Here is a 22305-nt window from a genome sequence, read left to right on the forward strand (position 1 = left end):
TAAATGCAATGAACAAAAACAGCCAGTCACAAGTTACTTGATAAAAGGTGATTTATTAATCGTGTGTTTGTTTGTTTGTTTGAGTGATTGATTCTTGCCACCATAGACATCAATGTGTTGAAACAATTTGTTCTTCTATTATTTGTTGTTATAATTAGTAGTAGTAGTAGTATTGCTGTTGTTAGTATTATTCTTATTAAGCTGAAAAAATGCAATGACAGCAATGAATCATTGTGCCATCTAAAAAAATCTGCCACAAATTATTTGATAAAGGCGATTTATTTATGTATTGTTGTCAGCATAGACATACAGTTTGATTATTAGTTTTATTTTTTGATGTTTTTAACATTAACAACAATGGTATCAAAAATGATGCTTCCTTAGCTCAAATCGCACAATATATAAATGTGATATGAATTCTCCCATTCATTTGTTTATAGTGGATTGTCTTCTTCCCTTATTATGTCTGTGATAATACATCATAATGGCTGTAACATGAGCATGACCTCCCAAACATTTGTACACGGCAGATAACTGACCTCTAATAGAAAGGCTTTGCCTTTTAATATTTGTTACCCATTCAGGGCATCACCTCATGTGAGCAGCCAGTGATATATGCAGGGTTTTCCTCCAGATGTGTTCATTTGTCCACTCTCTTTAGAGCTTCCTGTCTGTCTTCATAAATCCACACTCTCCCTGTTGGGTCTGGTATTCCTCCATTCCTGGTATTGCTCTTCCCCCTTCGCTCCTGTCAGCGGGCACAAAACCATGCGCAGATATGAAGTCCACATGGACAGCAATAATCCATTAGTCCAGGCTGAGTGTCTGAATGCTGAATGTAATCTTTAGCATCAAAGCCATATGCCCAAATGAGCTCAGGTACGGACGTACTGCGTCAGTACTACTATTATCGGAGTCCCCTACAGTGATCATGTTTGAATTACGGTGTCAGTGAACGCTGAGCCATCTGTTGGTTGCCTCTGATAACATGAACTTGCTGCTATTGCAGGGCAGATGATCACTTGTAAGGGAACAGAACTGCAATATACCCACAAAGGGATCCAAATTACCACTCTTGAGCTTTGCCAGTCCATCAGTTCTAACAACCCCTGGTGGCGAAGTCATCTCTGGTTCTTGCGGGTCTCCGTTCAAAACATCGGGTTGCTATAGAAACAAAGCCTCTCTTGCTGAAGTGATGCTAGTTCAAATTTACCCCTGCGGCACTCTGTGGTATCAAGCTTCAAACAAGGTGCCTCAAAAGACTGAACAGATTTCTCTTTCTCCCTGTCTCTCTTTGTCCTCTCTTCTCTCCCCTGCAGTCCATTGATCCAGGCCAGCAGTTCACATGGGAGAACTCCAACCTGGAGGTCAACAAGCCAAAGAACCGTTATGCCAACGTTATTGCTTACGACCACTCGAGAGTTGTTCTCACCCCAGTGGACGGTAAAAGTCAAACAAATGTTTTGACCTTTAACATTTCATTAGGGTGACAGATGTGTGTATGTTTAGGGAAAGCATGCAATTAGCACAAATACTGGCACAAGTGGGCCAAATGTTGTCGTCTCGCTCTCTATAGGTGTTCCAGGAAGCGACTACATCAATGCCAACTACATTGACGGCTACCGTAAGCAGAACGCCTACATTGCCACGCAGGGCCCTCTTCCTGAGACTCTGAGCGACTTCTGGAGGATGGTTTGGGAGCAGAGAGCCAGTACCATCGTCATGATGACCAGACTGGAAGAGAAGTCCAGGGTGAGTACCAGGGGCATACGACATCAGGACACAATGATCAGCTACATTCAAACCCAATAATTACAGTAGACACCGCACACAAATGTGTGATTTTAAATATAAACTATTTACTAAATATTTTAAAAATATTTTAACAAAATATCTTAAAAGTCTTAAAAAAACATCCTTGATTCTGTTTTGTAATCCTTGTATTTGGTCACAAATAAACTGTTAAATACATAGGAATGAAATGGAGAGTAGTACAGAAGGTGGGTACATAAAAATACTGTTGAATACGGTTTTTAATAAAGTGTAAAGGCTGCATTTATTTGTAATATTGCGAAATATTATCGCGATTTAAAAGAACTATTTTCTATTTGAATATATTTGTAATGTAAATGTAATTTATTCCTGTGATGACTCCAGTCTTCAGTGTCACATGATTCTTTAAAAATCATTCTAATATGCTGATTTGATGCTCCAAAAACATTTAATCAATGTTGAAAACATTGTACATTTTTTTCAGGATACTATGATGAATAGAAAGATCAAACAAACAGCATTTATTTAAAATACTAAAGACATTTATAATTTGACTAAATATTTCTGTCACTTTTGAGAAATGTAATGCGTCCTTGCCAAATAAAAGTATTAATATCTTCTTACTCTTTAAAGTGTACAGACAGAGTACATAAAAAGCCATGTACAAAGAGCACACTTTTCAAGGCGTGAGGTTCCCTCCAAAATGGTAGTATGAGTTCCTACCCAACCGCAGAAAATATAGTACGAAAATAAAAGACAAAATACCATTGCCATTCTTTATACTGGATGACACAGTAAAATGGTTCACGGCTCTCTTGGTGCTGTAAAACATCCGTCTGTGCTTGGCATTAAAGGGACCTGCGTTTCAACGAGTCCAATCACTACATGGGCTTTTAGCGCGCTGCCGGGCTCAGCGGAGGGCCAGTGCAACCCATGGTTTGGTGAGGGAGCGAGTCCGTCAACTAGTTTTCTGTCCTGCTCAAATGTCATATCTGACAGCACATAACCTGTAATTCCGTCCCCTGGAGAATTTGTGCACTCAGGTTTTTGTTGATGGATGGGAGGTCAGATGAGAGCTAAAGAGAAAGAGACATGTGTTGGCAGAGCTGGCATGGTAAATAAGTGAGTTTTGGCAAGGCTGTGCACCCATAAAGCATTACTTCATAGGTAAAGAGCGTCCCCAAGCCCTGTGATGAAAACCTCCAGCAGAGATAGAACAACTGACCTAGTTTTACCACTGACAGGACATACCTTGTAGAAGAAATGAACATCATTTTCAATTGGTCTTTTCTCGGAGTAGAGGATTAAATGCTATACAAAACATGCTGTTTAGGATGAATTTTTACTGCTTTTGTCTAATTTTAAATAATATTTACATTCATTCTGCTTTGTTGACCTTCATAAGAGTTTGAAAGCTTTGTACTTGTGAGGTACAGGTGTCTCACCCCTCTGCCATAACTTAATAATTTTAATGCTACAATAAAATTAGGTAAATAATGCCACAGTTTATGTAAACTACTAGATTATACATGGAAAATGCATCAAATGTGAATGGAGCTTGCTTGTGTTAAGCTGAATAAATCATAGTAATAGGAACGTTGGCCAATATATCAAATATTCACAATATATTCACAATAATTTTGCAGTCGAAATAAAAATAAGTAACATTTATTGTGTTTTCATTTAGGTTATAATCACATTGTTATAATAGTTTTGCTTAAGTGTAAATACAGAGATGTTTTCATAGAGTATCAGATATAAACCAAGAACTATTATGGTATTATACATGAATATATGTGGTATTATTAAATAGAGATTAAATGAAAATTATTATATATAATTGATATACTATTTAAATATTATTCGTCCTTGCATTAATTTAGTGACATTGGGAAAATACACCTTTGTTATTTAAATCTAGGAATTAACTTCATGCATTAAACATTTTGAATGTACTTTCTTAAGTGCTTGTTTGATTGAAATTATAGTGCCTCTGACTCAACCCAAAAAAAACCCACTTTTTTTTTCAGAGCAAATACACTACCGTTCTAATGTTTGGGGTCAGTAAGATTTTTTGTTGTTGTTGAAACAAGTCTCTCATGCTCACCAAGGCTGTATTTATTTGATCAAAAATACAGTAAAATAGTATAAAATTAAAAAGAAAGGGTAACTTAAAATAACACTATTTTAATGTGTTTTAATATGTAATTTATTCCTGTGGTGACTACAGTCTTCAGTGTCACATGATCCTTCAGAAATCATTCTAATATGCTGATTTGATCAATACACATTTCCTATTATTACCAAAGTTGGCTGCTTAATATTTTTTATTAAAAGTATACTTTTTTTATAAAAACATACTAACTGACTGACTCTCTAAAACAGGTCAAGTGTGATCAGTACTGGCCCATTCGTGGCACAGAGACTTACGGAATGATCCAAGTGACCATGCTTGATGCTGTTGAGTTGGCAACCTACAGTGTGCGCACCTTTGCCCTTTACAAGGTAAGAAGTTGCTTGCCTTTTCCTCTCCATGTAGTACGTTTCCACATTTTCAGCAAGCTTAAACTCCTTCCTCCCACTTTGTTCAAACAGAATGGTTCTAGTGAGAAACGCGAGATCAGGCAGTTCCAGTTCATGGCCTGGCCAGATCATGGAGTGCCTGAATACCCCACCCCCATCCTAGCCTTCCTGCGCAGGGTCAAAGCCTGCAACCCTCCTGATGCTGGACCCATGGTAGTGCACTGCAGGTGAGCGACGCTCCCCAGTCTTACTTTTACTGCTGACCTTTTCACTTTATTCCGATCTTATAAAACTCTGTTGTAAAGTGAACAGTTGTAGGTTTGCTTGGTGGAATTTGTAGGAAAGGTGTACCTTTGTGTTTTAGTTAGGGCTGTCAAGTTAACACGTTTGATTAATTATATACAAAATAAAACCTATTAATCAAATTATATTTTTTATAGCAATTACTGATTTAAAATTCATTTAAAATAAGTGAACACATACCAGAGTATTTTCATAACATTCCATACCACTGTATTGATATGTGAATAATTAGATTATTAAGCATATAATGTAATTGTTTGTTTAAAAAAAAGTATCTATTGACAACCTTAGTATTAGTAGTATACAGTTTGTTTGTAGTCTAACCAGTTTGTGGCTCTCAGTGCTGGAGTGGGCCGCACGGGCTGCTTCATAGTCATTGATGCTATGCTGGAGCGCATGAAGCACGAGAAGACAGTAGACATTTATGGCCACGTCACATGCATGAGAGCCCAGAGGAACTACATGGTGCAGACGGAGGACCAGTACATCTTCATCCACGAGGCCCTGCTGGAGGCCGCCACCTGTGGAAACACAGAGGTCCCTGCCCGAAACCTCTACGCCCACATCCAGAAGCTCACCCAGCCTCCATCTGGAGAGACCGTCACAGCCATGGAGCTGGAGTTTAAGGTGACTGCACCTATCTTACACATTAATGAGGAAAGTCATGTATTCCTTATTGAAGTTAGTACTTTTGACAAAGACTATCACATGGAGCGGGTCACCTCATGGGGGCCGCCATGTTGAGAACGTATTACCAGCTGAATACTAGTCATTTTATCTTGATAATAACATCCATATTTTCTGAAACACCGCTCACAAATGTAATTGAATCATGTTTGACTGCTAATAGTGCAAACTTTTGCATTTGCATGATGCATCGCAGTCTTATTATTATTATTATTATTATTATTATTATTATTATTATTAAAGGTCCCATGGCATGGCATTTTCTATTATTTTATAGTGTTTCCTGAGGTGTACTTATATTGTTAGTATGATTTTTACATCATAAAATGTCATAATTTAGAAATAAAAGGCATTTTTTCTATACTGCTGTTTGCCCTGTGGCTGAATGCCCTGCTTCAAGAGGCGTGTCTGCTGAGACTTCAGTAAAAACGCCCACTGTTGTGATTGGCTGACATCTTTGCATTTTAAATGAGCGGAGGGGGCGTGGTTTAACGAGGCGCGAGCAGGCACAAGTCTGCCAGAGACGGATGGACCCGTGTTCACTTCTCATCAGTTCTCTCAGCATGTCTCAGTTCAGGGTGAACTGTTGTAGTTACTAGCATATACTTTAGGTTATTAGTTTATTTCTAGTCGGAGGTACTGTCACTCATGTCAGAAAGTTAGTAACTTTAGTAAATTATGGATCAGCGCTGACTCGAGACGCGAACCGTTTAGAACGATTCAGTCCGATTTGGTGAACTGGTTCGGTTCACTAAAAAGAACCGATTCAAAAGAATGATTCGTTCGCGAACCGGACATCACGTAGACGGAGCGATTGCTAACAAAGTTATAGTAACTACTGAGTTATGAGAGCGCTGTCTGTCAGCGCGAGTTTATTGTGTTTGTATCTGAGAGTTTTGAATAAACACGAGTCCCAGTCACGCCGAGTCCGTCTTCATCATTATTCTACCAACTTTGTAACACATGCAATGTACCATTACAGCGAGATGAACGAGTTAGTAAGTGTTGAGTATAGCATTATTTCTAGATATGTTCCAATCATATGAAAAGCGTCAGTGACACACATTAAGTAACGTTACACAGCGCAAACAAAGACACAACAGCAGTAATCGAATGTAATCCAGTTTATTGTGGGGAAAGCTGGCTAGCCTAGCCCAGATATGCTCACGCTTACCCTCCTTCTGCTTAATTAATCTCACGCCGCGTTTGGTGCCTCCGCTGTGGGCCAGATGCAGTACTGGGGGTCGGGGATGTTGAAGGCCGAGCTTCGGCGTGTGTGAGGTTTATCTCTAAAGATGTGACTCTGCTGGTGTTGAGCAGAAAAGACTGTATGCACATTTAAGAACAGATAGACGCGACGAGGACGTACAAAAACACTGACTCACAAGATAGAAAACACCTTTCTGTCTGGAGAGAGAGAAGCCGCAGTGGGTGCACGAATAATAAATAATTAGCTACACATAAGAAATCAATGATCACAGATCAGAAGGAACTGAAAAAAGACTTCTGTTTTCATTTGTACATCCAAACACTGAGAAACTGCCAGCGTTCTGATCTCTCGAGCGTTTGCATGGGCGTGCCAGATTCTCTGGGCGGAGGAAAGGGAGGGAACCGTTCCTGCTTGGACGTCAAACCAGGAGACTTCAGGATTGGCTCGTCTGGCCTGTCATTTTCTCAAAGGCAGAGAAAGACAGCCAGAACTCGGGTTTACACCGATCAACATTTCTATCCACTTGGGGACAATATTCAGGCTAGGGGAACTCATATTAATGTTGAAATACCTCATAAAATGAAAATTTCATGCCATGGGACCTTTAAAGAAAACTACATAAAAACTAGCTAAAAATAAGCAAAAATAAATTTTCAAGATTCCAAAACAAACTAATTAATATTAGATTTTGATTCATGAAATGTTATAAACATTAACAATACACTGTCATTAAACATAAAGATGCCACAAGATAGCAATAACACTGGGCTGCGTTGAGAAGCCGTTAAACATTTTCAATTTTAAATCAGCCCTAAAATACTATACCACAAAACAAACAGAAGTAATCAATGACAATTAATGAAAACTAAACTAAATTGAAAATTAAAACTAAGCTGAAAATTAAAACTAAATTAAAATTCCAATACTATTATAACCCTGCATCCAGCATACTCTGCATACAATCAGATTGTATTCTTTCAGATTGACAAGAATTAGTGCATGTAAACAACGAATGACTCTATTGTTTTATTGAAAATGTTTTACTATTTCATCTCTTAATAGTGCAATTGGGATATAACTGAACGCTGGTATATGCTCAACTCAGAACGGATTCTAGAAGTAGAAACAGCATCTGGTGCAAAGACCGGAGTGGGTACCCTATACAGACAGAGTTTGTGGTAGAGCCAACTGTCTCTATGCGCTCACTGCTGATGTCCATCTGTGCTTTCTCTTCCCCGCTGCCAGTCACGCCCTCTCTTTCCCAGTCAGACCGTTACACCCACACCCCTCTCTACTGCAGAGCTCACATTCAATTTACAATCACAATGGCACACAACTAACAGTCCCCCACGTTTAAAAACATTTCTGTTTCAGACTGTTTTCTGCTATAATGTTTCTGCCAGCTTGTTTATGCTCAAGCCCTCTGAACCCAACGCTGTTTCCACAGAGACTCGCCAACTCCAAAGCCCACACCTCTCGATTCATCAGCGCCAACCTGCCATGCAACAAGTTCAAGAACCGGCTGGTCAATATCATGCCTTTTGAGTCCACACGGGTGTGCCTGCAGCCAATCCGAGGAGTGGAGGGATCTGACTACATCAATGCCAGCTGCATCGACGGATACAGGTAGCCAAACCATTACAAAAACACTGAGGTTTTTATTCGGGTAGTTACTATAAACATATGTGTAACATTAACTCGAGATTCTGTCAGTTGTGGGTTTAAAAACAGACTGTGCAAGCAGTTGTGTTGCATTATGAGTCACGCACAGACACATTTCAATCTTAATATTGTCACAGGCCGGCTCATAGCCTGTGGCAAAAATGAGGGGACACCAACAACAGGTAAAGGCCAAAAGAGGTTCTTTATTGTAAACTAAAAAACTAATAACTATAAACAAGGAAAAGGGAATGAGGTGTGAAAATGTCATAATGTAAGGTGTATGTAAAGTGCAGGGATGCGTGAATCTGTGTGTGTAACATGTCTGAGTGGAAACTAAGTAAAACTACAAAGGAACAAACACTGACAGGATCATACCTGGAGGAGCAGAGAGAGAGAGAGAGAGAGAGAGAGAGAGCGGTTAGTGAGGCAGTTTAAATACCTTGAGCCCAGGTGGCTCCAATCACCAACGACCCTCCTCTGCCTGCAGGAGGAACCGCCCCTGCAAGGCAGGGGAGGGGCCGTGACAATATATACATTCCAATATATATGTATATATATATATACACTATATTGCCAAAAGTATTGGGACACCCCCCCAAATCATTGAATTCAGGTGTTTCAATCACTTCTATGGCAACAGGTGTATAAAATCAAGTACCTAGGCATGCAGACTGCTTCTACAAACATTTGTGAAAGAATGGGTCTTTCTCAGGAGCTCAGTGAATTCAAGCATGGTGTTATGATAGGTTGCCACCTGTGCAATAAGTCCATTCGTGAAATTCCCTCACTACTAAATATTCCACAGTCAACTGTTAGTGGTATTATAACAAAGTGGAAGCAATTGGGAGCAACTCAGCCATGAAGTGGTAGGCCACGTAAAATCACAGAAGTGGGGTCAGCGCATGCTGAGGCTTCATGGAATGGGTTTCCAGCTTTGTAAATCATGGATCAGGGTTTACAGTTGCATCCAAGCCTTACATCACCAAGTGCAATGCAAAGCATCGGATGCAGTGGTGTAAAGCACGCCGCCACTGGACTCTAGAGCTGTGGAGACGTGTTTTCTGGAGTGACGAATCACACTTTTCTGTCTGGCAATCCGATGGACAAGTCTGGGTTTGGCGGTTGCCATGAGAACGGTACTTGCCTGACTGCATTGCGGCAAATGTTTTTTGTCAAAAGTTTGGTGGAGGGGGGGATTTTGGTGTGGAGTTGTTTTTAGTTCCAGTGAAAGGAACTCTTAATGCTTTGGCATACCTAGACATTTTGGACAATTTCATGCTCCCAACATTGTGGGAATAGTTTGGGGATGGCCCCTTCCTGTTCCAACATGACTGTGCACCAGTGCACAAAGCAAGCTCCATAAAGACATGGATGAGCGAGTTTGGTGTGGAGGAACTTGACTGGCCTGCACAGAGTCCGGACCTCTATACGATAGAACACCTTTGGGATGAATTAGAGCGGAGACTGTGAGCCAGGCCTTCTCATCCAACATCAGTGCCTGACCTCACAAATGCGCTTCTAGAAGAATGGTCAAAAATTCCCATAAACACACTCCTAAACCTTGTGGAAAGCCTTCCCAGAAGAGTTGAAGCTGTTATAGCTGCAAAGGGTGGGCCAACTTCATATTAAACGCTACAGATTAAGAATGGGAAGTTCATGTGCATGTAAAGGCAGACCCCCCAAAACTTTTGGCAATATAGTGTATATACATGCATACATACGTGTTGATTTGATTTGCTCGGGTCACTTATATCAGTGAGAATCAGATCATTGTTACAATTAGATTTAAATAATTTATTATGTTGCCGTTCCTAATAGTTACCAACCAACTGCCATGTTTTACACTAACATTTTTAACTTGCATATGACATTTAGCAGGTCTTAATTTAGGCCTCTGAATCCATCTCTAAATAAATGCAGTGGTTCTGTTTATATCAGAAGACAAATCTCGTTCTTGTACGTGGTAAATAAGATGATCCATAGCTCCTGTTTCACTCCACTGCAATATTCTCCCTAAACAATGAGCAGCACGGTGTAGTTTGTCTACATATTTTCAGCCTTCACATGTTTTGTTGCCTTACTCTGACAGCTGTTTATTGAATTACAAAGGGAGGCGCTCTCAATGGGGCGAACGCTTGAGAAAATCAGAGACAGAAAAGCGAGAGAGAAAAGGCCAGTCGTGTTTGCCGTAAAACGAAGCGTGGGCACAAAATGTCACAGAGTCTGTGAAGGAAATGTCTAGGGGTTTGATACATCAGCCCCTCTCGTTTGAATTAAAACTTAATGAGAGCTACTCTGGAGGAGCTCAACCTGTGCCAATGCGTAATTGACACCACTCCCATTTCTGAAACCAAATGAGCTTCAAAAGCGACTCTTCAGTCACGTCTCCTTCTCTAGCCGAGCCTCTGGGTTCGCCTGCGCCGAGATTTGTTGTCTTGTCAAAAAGCAGCAATTAAGCCGCTTTTAAACAGCATGTTAATGCGATAAGCACAAAAACACGCTTGACCTTCTTGCTAGTTTACAAAGAGTTTCTTCAGTCGAGCGGACACGTCATTAGAGCTGTTTTCGTGTTGGCCTTTTTTGGTTTCGTGTTGAATTTCCTTTGATTGGGGGGGGGAGTAACCTCCAAGGAAGAACAGCATGATTAATATAGAGGTAATTCGGCTTTGTCAAAGGCAGTGTGTCCCTGACGTCTGCTTTGAGTTCTTCGTAGCGACGTGTTTGTGTGTGTATGTTCTGGAATGAGTGGTCGTGGGAGGGAGGGAGGGAGGGGGTCTCTCGCTCCTCTTTGCTCTTCATTCTGGCTCGTCTCTTTCCATCTCTCCTCTCTTCTTCTCTGCCGTCTCTTTATTTGTCGGAACAAGGCCCTGAGCAGACTTTAATCTCCCGGTTCCATGTTATTGCCTCGCCTGCAGCACCTTCATTAGTTGCTAACCCGTGGCACTGTTTGTATGAGACAGCGATGTGTTTGCCGTGTGCACATTGATTGTACAAGCTGCCGTAGCGAAGTACGCTGCTGCCACCCAGTGGTCATGTTAATACAACACCCTAGCACTATGTACTGTTCATATGGGTAGAACAACAGATTATAGGATATGGCTTTTTCCCAATCGACTTGTCTTTCTTGTGATGGAAGTGAATGTCTTGCTAACTTCTGCAAGCCATTGAATTAGACCGCCACGATTCCTTCAACGACACGCCATCTTTTCAAAATCCTCCCTCCAAAGACATATTTTTCATAACATATTAAGAGCACAAGCATAACATATTATGCATAACATGTTTATTATACATATTATATCATAACACAACTATGTAGTGCTTGTTCACAAAAACAAATTTATATTTTTAAGGGTGAAAATGACCATGTTTTTCTGAGACTTTTCTTGAAAGCTCTGCCACAAAAAAAGAAAAGAACAATTAAAGTGATATTTCACCCAAAAAAATGTATTCTGTCATCATTTACTCACCCTCAAATTGTTCCTATCCTGTTTGCATATCTTTCTTCTGCTGAACACAAAAGAAGATAGAGTGAAGTATATGGGTAGCCAAATAGATGATGGGCCCCACTTACTTCCATAGTATGGAGAGAGAGAAAAAAATACTATGGAAGTCAATGGGGTCCATCATCTGTTTGATTAATTTAGTGGTGTTAACAGTGAGTCCAGCTTTGTGAAGCCTTTGTAGAACGTCACTAAGATGACCCAGGTTCCACTATATATCACCACATCGTCTAGATATGCTGCTGCATTTTGTTCACATGGAAAGTTGCTGGTGCTCTGTGTAAACCAAAAGGCATTACTGTATACCGATATAGCCCGATATAGCCCTGTGGGGGCACAGATTCTTCATTTTTATCCTTTTTAAGAAAATATATATGCAAGGCACAGCTGTTTTGTAGCCACTGTCAAGGTCATTTGATCATTCTGGCATATCAAGGTCTCAAAAGATGCTTTTTTTGTGTGTTTGTGCACAGACAGCAGAAGGCCTATATTGCCACTCAGGGCCCTCTAGCGGAGACCACCGAGGACTTCTGGAGGATGTTATGGGAGCACAATTCCACTATTGTAGTGATGCTGACCAAACTTAGAGAGATGGGACGGGTAAGAGCATGTTCATCCTTTTAACTTGCATCCTGCCGTTTTGATCAGAGATGAATTCAAATTTTTTCCACATCCTGCAGGAGAAATGCCATCAGTACTGGCCTGCAGAGCGCTCTGCCCGCTATCAGTACTTTGTGGTGGATCCTATGGCTGAATACAACATGCCCCAGTACATCCTGCGAGAGTTCAAAGTCACAGATGCCAGGGTACGTGCATCTCTCACCTGAAGGAATCTGCCAGAGGAGTGTTATTTGTGTTTGTTATTTCATATGAATGTCACTCAGTATGGGACTTGAGGGCACCGCTGGGGTGTGTGAGCAATCTGTTGCTGGCGGCGGATGTTTCTCTCTCACATCCTGCAGCTCGCCTTGGACTTCAGAGCTTTCTGCCAAATATAAATAGTGGCAAGGTTATGAATAAGCTTGTGGCTGAAACGCATACACACACACACACGGTCATAAACCGAGCATATGGATAGAGGCTCCCTTCTGCGCGCGGTCTGACCAGCTGTTGTGTGCGTATGTGAGACCGGCAGCCTAATAAACCGGCAATTCTTCACTCCCTTTAGGACGGTCAATCCAGAACCATTCGCCAGTTCCAGTTCACTGATTGGCCAGAGCAGGGAGTGCCAAAAACCGGAGAAGGATTCATTGATTTCATTGGCCAAGTTCATAAAACCAAGGAGCAGTTTGGGCAGGATGGACCAATCACTGTGCACTGCAGGTATGCTGATCTGTGACTGGACAAGACTGAATGAAAATATGGATAGAAAAATGTGTGAGGGATAATATACAGTCAGCTGATCAGCGTCACACTATAAACCCCAACAGGAAGCAGAGTGGTCTTCCTGGTAACACCCTAAAGGGGTTTATTTTGTGATAATGACCAACTTACTGTATATTATCCTGCTTATTACATGGCTTCTTAACAAATAAATATTTAAGATAAAAAGGGGGTGAGTACATTTATTTGCAAGGTTCACTCACTTTTTAACATTTTATGTAATTAACCTTTTATTACATTTAATGAATAATTTGTAATAATAAATAATAAAAAATGATGTAATGCATCATTGTAAGCATTAACTAATTAATACTTTTAGACTTTTTAAATTGTATTATTTACTTTAATTTATAATATTACATGTAATTTATTATTTTTAATGTAATTAAAATGTTATTATTAATGTTATTATTTTAAATATTTTAATGTTTTAAAATGTTTAATTTAATTTTAGAAATGCTATATAAATTAAAATGTAATGAATAATCATTTTAAAATCAATTATTTTTAGTTTACATTTTTTATTCAGTCATTTAATTAAATTATTTTCATAATAAATGACTTGTTTCTTTTTACAGATTTAAAATTAAATTTGTATCACTTATTTTAATTTAATAATTTGTAATACACTATTTCTTTATTACTTTTATTTATTATTTTAAGTTTTGCTTATTTTTTCAGAATGTTTAATTTTATTATTTTAAGATTTTATTTAATTTAACTTTCATGAATCATAAACTTATCATGACATTGAATTAATAAAATATTTTAATTCATTATTATTTTAATAATTTTTTCACCTTTATTAATAAATAGTAGACTTTACATTTTAAATTTTAAACATTTTAATTCATTATTATTTAAAAAAAATTATAATAAAAAATATTTCATTTTTACACATTTAGTTTTTTTTAATTAATTAAATTTAATTTCTATGGCCCTGTTTACACCTGTTAAAAAGCTGTAATGGTGAGAGAACATTGTGCTTGGTATGTTTTTTATCTTCAAACCAAACTTGGGTCTTCAGCCTAGCTATCACGCTTCCTATAATGTTCACACGTTAAGTCAGTAGGCGGAGAGTAGGTGGTCTTTTGTGGCTTTTCGAACGCATTCGACCACATGAGCGTTTACACTACGAAAGCAGTCCTGTCGAATGGGTTTTTGACTACCTCTAGAAATGGTCAAAAGTGGACAAGCTCAAAACGTTTTAGACCCCGTTTACACTTGTATTTAGCGTCGTCCACTCGTAATCCCATCAACCAAAACGCATCTTAATACCAGGTGTAAACAGGGCCTATCACAGCCTCTCAAACACTAGACAGCAGTGTCATGTAGAGCCTTCACCCTTGTGTAACAGGTGTTAAGTTAACAGTTGCTGTTTTTCAGTGCTGGAGTGGGAAGGACAGGTGTTTTCATCACTCTGAGTATTGTCCTGGAGAGGATGAGATATGAGGGTGTGGTGGATCTGTTCCAGACGGTTAAGACCCTGCGCACACAAAGGCCTGCCATGGTGCAGACAGAGGTACTGTCCAACTGCCCAAGCATTATAACACCACTTGTCAAATATGCCTTTAAAGCCGCTGGTTTAGACTTAGAATACTTGGAATTACTGATTAGATACGTCCATTCCTTCAACAACACGCACTCTCCATCTGCATACAAGTACTCTGATTGACTAACACGCCAATGTTGTTCGTAGAGCCTAGCGTTATTTCTCAGGACACCTATTTCAGTGGTATCTGTCAAGAGCATTCTGTCTGTGTTATTAGTTAAGGAGGCGAGTGTTTCTCGCACTGACTCGCGCTGTGTTTCCCCTACAGGACCAGTACCAGCTGTGCTACAGAGCCGCTCTGGAGTACCTGGGGAGCTTTGATCACTATGCAACGTAACCACTCCTGGACCACAGCCCTCTGGTACAACTCTTCAGGAGTGCACCAAGTGTTCCTTCTGAGCCACCGTTCCCCCACCCCATCCTGTACAGAGATCTGGGGGGGTGGGAAAGGCAGGCTATCCAGTGGCTGGTTAACCAATCACAGCAGTCCGTTATTGACTGGCACCAAGAGATTGCTTTAAGAAATATAGACAACTCTCTTTCAAGAAGCACCATCTAAATAAAACTATATTCTAGTTTCTCTTTAGCGTACGCCAACCCACACTACAGTCGAAGGCTACTGGTAGCACTAATTCTTCTTCTTTCTTTTTTTCCCCTTCCTGTTTGAATCATGATTATCATTTGTTATTATTTTAAAAATTCAGTACGACAATATTGTTATTATTCTTATTTGTATTTGTGTTTTTTAAAATCATCTTTTAACATCTTTTGTCTTAACAGCCTTTTCCGTGGGTCTACCTTTTCCTTAATTGGTACTGTTTTATTTCATTTTCTTTATAATAGGTTATTTTAGCACAAGAACATGTATTTTTAACATGTTCCTGATACTAATACCAGAGGACCGCTGTTCTCTAAGCTGCTGATGGTTTGACTTTGTAACATGATTTTACTTCGTCTTTTCTTTTTTTTTTTCGTTATGTATAATTGGTCTTATTGGGCTAAAATGAGTGGGTCCACTTTTGGAGAAGCCTTTAATATTCTCGGTCTCGATGATAAAAGAAAAATCTCCAACTGTGCGATGTAGGCCCTACATGTTTGGGTTTGTGGTACTAAATAAGAAAAACCTTTGGTAGGGGAAAGCAAATCAACTAATGAATCAAATCAGCACTGTACAGAGCTCAGTAGGGGTTAAATGTGATTTGTGAAGAATAAACCTTCTGAATGGAGCGCGTTCACTGTGAGGGACGTTACCGGGAACCGAACGCAATCCCCGACGAAAAGTGCCCCTCGCACCCCGCTTCTCCGTAACATTTGAAGACCTGATATTGAATTGAGACCAATCACCATTGGCAACCTGTACAGTATAAACCACTCCCCCGAGGGAGAGTCAGCTCTGTTTAATCCAACTCTTCTTTTTATACAGAAATATATATATATATATACACATAAATTTATAATTATGAATAAATATAAATACTATTATAGATACAGTATATAAACAGCTTCTGCTCTATTGTCCATAATTCTCTCAAAACGTAATCCTGGACTTTTCTTGATATGCCAACATGGAGAAAACTACACGAGAGACTGCTGTGTGTGAATCTATTCATGGTACAAAAGTTATATCTACTGTATTATCTACGCACCCCGGGTATTTGGCGGTCTCCTCTGATGGGATGGGGCAGCACAACGCAAATTAAAAACACTTCCTACAGGACGTCATTTCATGCCTGCTCGATTACAACCGGCATGTTAAAGGGAGACCTGGCCATACGTTCAGAATATGTTGGCAAGTTCATTTTTACCTTGTGAATGATTAGTGCTGTAGAGGTTCGATCTGTTGTATACACAGTCTGTTTTCTATTTGTTAATAAGAAAACTGGAATAAAAAATGTTGCAGGAAAAAAACTCCTTGATGTTAATAAAGTTCAATAATTGGTTTTTGTACAAAATATTGTCTGTGTGTGTGTGAGTTTCTGGACTATGTTCAGTCAGTGTGTTACTTGATTTAAACAGAAGACAAAATGACTTGATGTTAGACGTAAAGCAGTGTGTGATGGCTTTAGCTGTAGTTATTCAGCAGGGAACAACTTGTTCTCTGGATTTCTCTCATTAAACAATGTTCAGTGAAAAGCAAATAATATTCAGTCAATTCGAGCACTGGGTAAAACGGTCCTAAAATAGGAGCAGTGCAACCTCTGTTTTGGTTGAACATTAAGGAGAGTTGAAGCCCTTTAAAATGAGTTACAAATGCCTATGCTTCAGAGGGATGCCAACTTCAGGAATGACTAGCTGGAATTTGTTATTACAAATGTGCCTAATTGTGTGAATATGGAACTCTTTATAATCACTCGAGCTGTCGATCAATGTCAGTTATGTGAATGAGTTCTATATTCTAGTTGTCTACACAGTATCCGTAAAAATAGGGCACAATGTACTGTATTCATTTGACAAAATTTTCCGTATTCATTTTTACCTGTTCACCAATCACATTTACACTTTTACCTTTGTTTATAATTTTGAACTTCATTGCGTTCTATGTTAGGGTTAACGGAAATGTCCATAAAATTACTGGATAATGTCCAGGTAATAAGCTGCCAGTACTTTTTCCATTATTTTACGGATTTCTTTTTTTTTTTACAGTGCATGCTTTACAGTGAATCCCTTATTTACAAAATGGCTCCCACGTGTCAAACTTAATTCATGTGAAAAGACATAAACAAAACAGTTCATATTAGGTGACGTGCATTTTAGACCCTTTCGCAAATGAAAATAGTTCGAAACAAGTCCATAGTAGAGCCATGCGTCTCCGAGAAACACTGATATTTTGCTGATTCCACATTTTTTTATGAATCGGTCTAATAAATAACAACTCGCTGACATTTGCTTTGTTCCTGAATGAACCAGCCGTTTTGAACGAATCATTTGACTCGTAAAGCAAAGATTTGCCACCTACTGTTGGTTTTAGTTATATATATATATATATATATATATATATATATATATATATATATATATATATATATATATATATATATATATATATATATATATATATATATATATATATATATATATATTCAAGACATATAGAAGGCATATACATACACACACACCCACACATATGTAGGTATGTGTACTATGTGATGCAAATGTATTATTTTATACATTTTAGTTTTATTGCATATTCAAAGCCTTTATAAATTATTTAGAGACGGAGCGAAACAATTAAGGAATGGTACAGAATAATCATATAACAAACACTATTATGCAAAGTTATTCATTGACACATTTTAAAAAGGTAAAACAAGAATATAATAGAAATGCTTAAAGGAGACATATTATGCCCCTTTTCACAAGATGTAATACAAATATTGGGTGTCCCCAGAATGTGACTGAAGTTTCAGCTCAAAATACCCCCCAGATAATTTTTTATAGCTTGTCAAATTTGCCCTTATTTGAGTGTGAGCAAAAACGTGGTGTTTTTGTGTATGTCTCTTTAAATGCAAATGAGCTGCTGCTCCCCGCCCTCCTTTCAGAAAAGCACGGATCCTTTACATGAGCTTCGGATACTCCGTCAACAACAAAACAGGCGAATCTCCCTCAGCCAAAATGTCTGAAATAACCGGTTGTGGAGGCAGCCTTACATGTTTGAACCGGAGTCAGACACAGAGGAAGAGACTCGGAAGAGGTTGCAACTTTTAGACTGCACCTGGACGTTTCTGAATGGTTAGTGGATGTTAAGTTGCACTCATCGACTAGCATGTACCGTCATAATCTACTGGTGCATCTCAATATATTAGAACGTCGTGGAACTTAAAAGTAACAACTTAAAAGGTGAAACGAATATAATATATTGACTCATTACATGCAAAGTGAGATATTTCAAGTCTTTATTTGTTATAATTTTGATGATTATGGCTTACAGCTTATGAAACCCCCAAAATCAAAATCTCAGAAAATTAGAGTATTGTGCAATGGTTCAGTATTGTAGGCTCAAACTCTAATACTGTCACACTCTAATACGCTAATTAATCCAAAACATCTGCAAAGGGTTCCTGAGCCTTTAAATGGTCTCTCGGTCTTGTTCAGTAGAATTCACACTCATGGGGAAGACTGCTGACCTGACAGTTGTGCAGACGGGAAAGGAGGGAAAGCCTTTAAAGGTAATTGCAAAGAAGTTGGATGTTCTCAAAGTTCTGTATCAAAGCGCATTAATAGAAAGTTAAGTGGAAGGGAAAAGTGTGGAAGAAAAATGTGCACATGTTGCAGGGAGGACCGCAGCCTGGAGAAGATTGTCAGGAAAAGGCCATTCAAATGTGTGGGGGAGCTTCACTAGGAGTGGACTGAGGCTGGAGTTACTGCATCAAGAGCCACCACACACAGACGGATCCTGGACATGGGCTTCAAATGTCGTCAGAAGCATCTTTCCTGGGCTAAAGAAATAAAGAACTGGTCTGTTGCTCAGTGGTCCAGTCCTCTCAACTGATGAGAGCAAATTTTGCATCTCATTTGGAAACCAAGGTCCCAGAGTCTGGAGGAAGAATAAAGAGGCACACAGTCCAAGATGCTTGAAGTCCTGTGTGAAATATCCAGTTGGTTTGGGGAGCCTTGTCATCGGCTGGTGTTGGTTCACTGTGTTTTATTAAGTCCAGAGTCAACGCACCCGTCTACCAGGACATTTTCCTTCAGAAGACAAGCATTATGGAGATGCTGAATTCATTTTCCAGCAGGACTTGGCACCTGCCCACAGAAGGTACTGCAAAAAAGTACCAAAACCTTGTTCAATGACTATGGGATTACTGTGCTTGATTGGCCAGCAAACTCCCCAAGAGAAAGATGAGAGACATGAGACAATGCAGAAGAGCTGAAGGCTGCTATTGAAGCATCCTGGTCTTCCATAACACCTCAGCAGTGCCACAGGCTGATAGCATCAATGCCACGCCGCATTGAGGCAGTAATTCATGCAAAAGGGGCCCAAACCAAGTACTGAGTACATATACATGTTTATACTTTTCAGAGGGTCGACATTTCTTTTTTCTGAGATTTTGATTTTGGGGGTTTCATAAACTGTAAGGCAGCCATAATCAACAAAATTATAACAAATAAAGGCTTGAAATATCTCAATTTGCATGCAATGAGTCTATATAATATATTAGTTTCACCTTTTAAGTTGAATTACTTAAATAAATGAACTTTTCCACGACATTCTAATTTATTGAGATGCACCTGCATATTGTTGTATAGATGCTTGTGTGGGAATGTAACAAAGTCTGTCATCTTACTACACAATCCATAATAAATGTCTGTTTATGAATTACGCAGACATTGAGCGTTTTCAGGATAAAACTATCGACATAGCTCTAGTCTCTGTGAATACAGTCAGAGACGCTAACTTTAGCCATATTAGCCGTACAGCATTCTAGAAAGCTCATTCAGAAAGGAAATTTGCAAACATTCACAAAATATGACATCCTGACTTTTTCTGGATATGAAGTTAGAGCATAAAGCGTTGACCCATATCTTTCAGAAACAACTTTTTTGCAAATCCAGCATTGTAGCCTACTGACCCTCGTTAATGATTTGCTCAAATATATAACTTTTTTTTTTACCAACTTCTCACGTTTCCTTCAAGTCTATGGTATATTTGTTGGTAACTTTACATCCAACAACAGAACACTTGTAATGTTTTTTGGCAGACATTGTAATAGTCTAGTTGATGTTAGAGAGTAAACAGAAATGGTGGTGTGACGGTGTCTATGCTAAAAGGAGTAGTATGAAGCTGCAGACTCGGAGCCTGCTGCATCTACAGTCCCGCACCCGGAGTCCCGCATTCTCAGGCCCCTCGTTTTTCGAGACAGCGCCTTCTATCAAATTGGATCGGGTAGGCTAAACAATGCAATTGCAATGTGAAGGATTTAGGCCGAAACGTGAGTATCATCAATTTTATTTAACACATTTATGTTTTAATCAAACCACTTTATAGCTGATCATACACCAACATGAATAGCTCATTTAATATTTGTAAAGATTCCCGAGTTTTTTCCCGAAAATATTTTTATAGCTTAGCTAGCCTTGCTTGGACTTTTTGTAGACAAGCCATTGTAAAATCCGATTAAAATTAAAGGTAGACCAATTAAATACATTGAGTGTGTTAATATCAAAGAATGTCATCATTAATTATTTAATCAGATTTACAGTTTGACCTTTTTTTTTAATTACCTTTTATCTTAAAACTATTAATTGAATTAATTGATGTCAGATGGAGTAATTATTTTACTTTATATAATTTATGTAGCCTACTTAAATGAGTAGCCTTATAAAACTTACATATTAAAATGAATCCATTATTAAACTGTGATATGAAGTTGTTGATATGAAGGATACTGCAAATGGTGAAATAACTGTATCTGAATATATAAATATATATATATATATATGTGTGTGTGTATGTATATAATATGAATATGAAATAATGTATATAAAATAACACTTTTTGTTTGGCCCACAGGATGTTCTCAATGGGAAACCAAAGTGGTTCCCCCTAAAGCCACATGTGCCAGTCTAGACAATGAGCAGTAGCAATGCAGCCATTCTGCACCTCAAAGCTCTGCTGGATCAGTCTAAAACTCAACTGAACTTCACAGATGAAGTGGAGTTAATTTGTAGTTTTCTTTTCCTGAGGTGGGCCCAAACATGTTTGTCAATTGAATTGTTTCTATTATTGCCATTAATTTATTTATTTATATGGACAGGCCATCATTCATGGCCTATGTGAGATGCAGGCATTGTCCTGGCAGGAGGCTGAGGAGGTGTTCCTCAGTGGCCTTACTTATCACCCTAGGTGATGCTTGTAATTTGCATTAGCAAAAAATATATAATTTATTATTACACAATATTTTTGACAATGGCAATGATTTTAGTGAAGTCGAGGAATTTGACAGAGCGATTGCCAAACGAATGAAAAAACAGTCACCTACCAGAAAGTAAAGTTATTATTTTACCTTATGCAATTGAAGATGAAAAGTAAAGTCACTAACAAAATTCTTTCTTACTTTTTTCTTTTCTTTGTCCTTTTTACAGCAACATGATGTTTAGGTGATCGTTAAATAAAGTACAGAATTGTTTATTATTGGTGTTTTGTCTATTCTTATTTGAGTTAAGCTTTGCATTGCATTCAAAATATCAAAAAACAGGGTTTGTAATGTTAGCATGGTATGTTAATTAGACCATTAGCATAGGTTGAACTGAAAGAAACATTGGAATTTGAATTTAAAAAACATTGAGGCAATATAATAATCACACAATATTAATAATAAGATAGTTCAATCTGTAATTGTATCTCTTCCATCAGTAATTTTCTTTCAATTAGGCTAGCCTACCACCCACACTCAAAAAATAACTGCTGGGTAATTTGTTAGTCAGAGAACAGTGTGTTTTTTGGCACATGCACTGAGCAGGGAACGCAAATATGTTATTTTGTTATTATTTTGTGTGAATTTATTTGGAAAACTTTTAAAGAAGCGAGACCGTTATATTGCATCCGGAGTCTGAGAATGAAGGACTCTGTGTGCAGGTGTTATACGATCTTCCGAACAGCAGGAGGCGCTGTCTCGAAAAAACGAGGGGCCTGAGAATGCGGGACTCTGGGTGCGGGACTGTAGATGCAGCAGGCTCCGAGTCTGCAGCTTCATAATGTTGGCTAAAAG

The 22305-nt window shown here is 38.7% G+C and overlaps 1 protein-coding gene across 5 annotated transcripts in view; it reads left to right on the plus strand.

Moving 5' to 3' along the window:
• The window catches only part of ptprfb (protein tyrosine phosphatase receptor type Fb), a 151903-nt gene extending 135505 nt beyond the window's left edge, over positions 1–16398 (plus strand). For 2 of the 5 annotated variants that reach the window (XM_079818544.1, XM_079818545.1), the window contains 11 exons: positions 1320–1443; positions 1577–1752; positions 4159–4278; positions 4369–4523; positions 4941–5226; positions 7944–8122; positions 12135–12261; positions 12342–12467; positions 12830–12984; positions 14431–14566; positions 14865–16398. In XM_079818544.1, coding sequence (XP_079674670.1) covers positions 1320–1443; positions 1577–1752; positions 4159–4278; positions 4369–4523; positions 4941–5226; positions 7944–8122; positions 12135–12261; positions 12342–12467; positions 12830–12984; positions 14431–14566; positions 14865–14933 — 1653 coding nt within the window. In that variant the 3' untranslated portion in view covers positions 14934–16398. Of the gene's footprint in view, positions 1–1319; positions 1444–1576; positions 1753–4158; positions 4524–4940; positions 5227–7558; positions 7646–7943; positions 8123–12134; positions 12262–12341; positions 12468–12829; positions 12985–14430; positions 14567–14864 lie in introns of all 5 variants that reach the window. The other 3 variants (XM_079818542.1, XM_079818543.1, XM_079818541.1) reach the window with 2 other exon arrangements.
• Positions 16399–22305: the final 5907 nt, after the last annotated feature.

Source organism: Gobio gobio, assembly GCF_949357685.1.
Source record: "Gobio gobio genome assembly, chromosome: 6".
NCBI classification, from domain to species: domain Eukaryota; kingdom Metazoa; phylum Chordata; class Actinopteri; order Cypriniformes; family Gobionidae; genus Gobio; species Gobio gobio.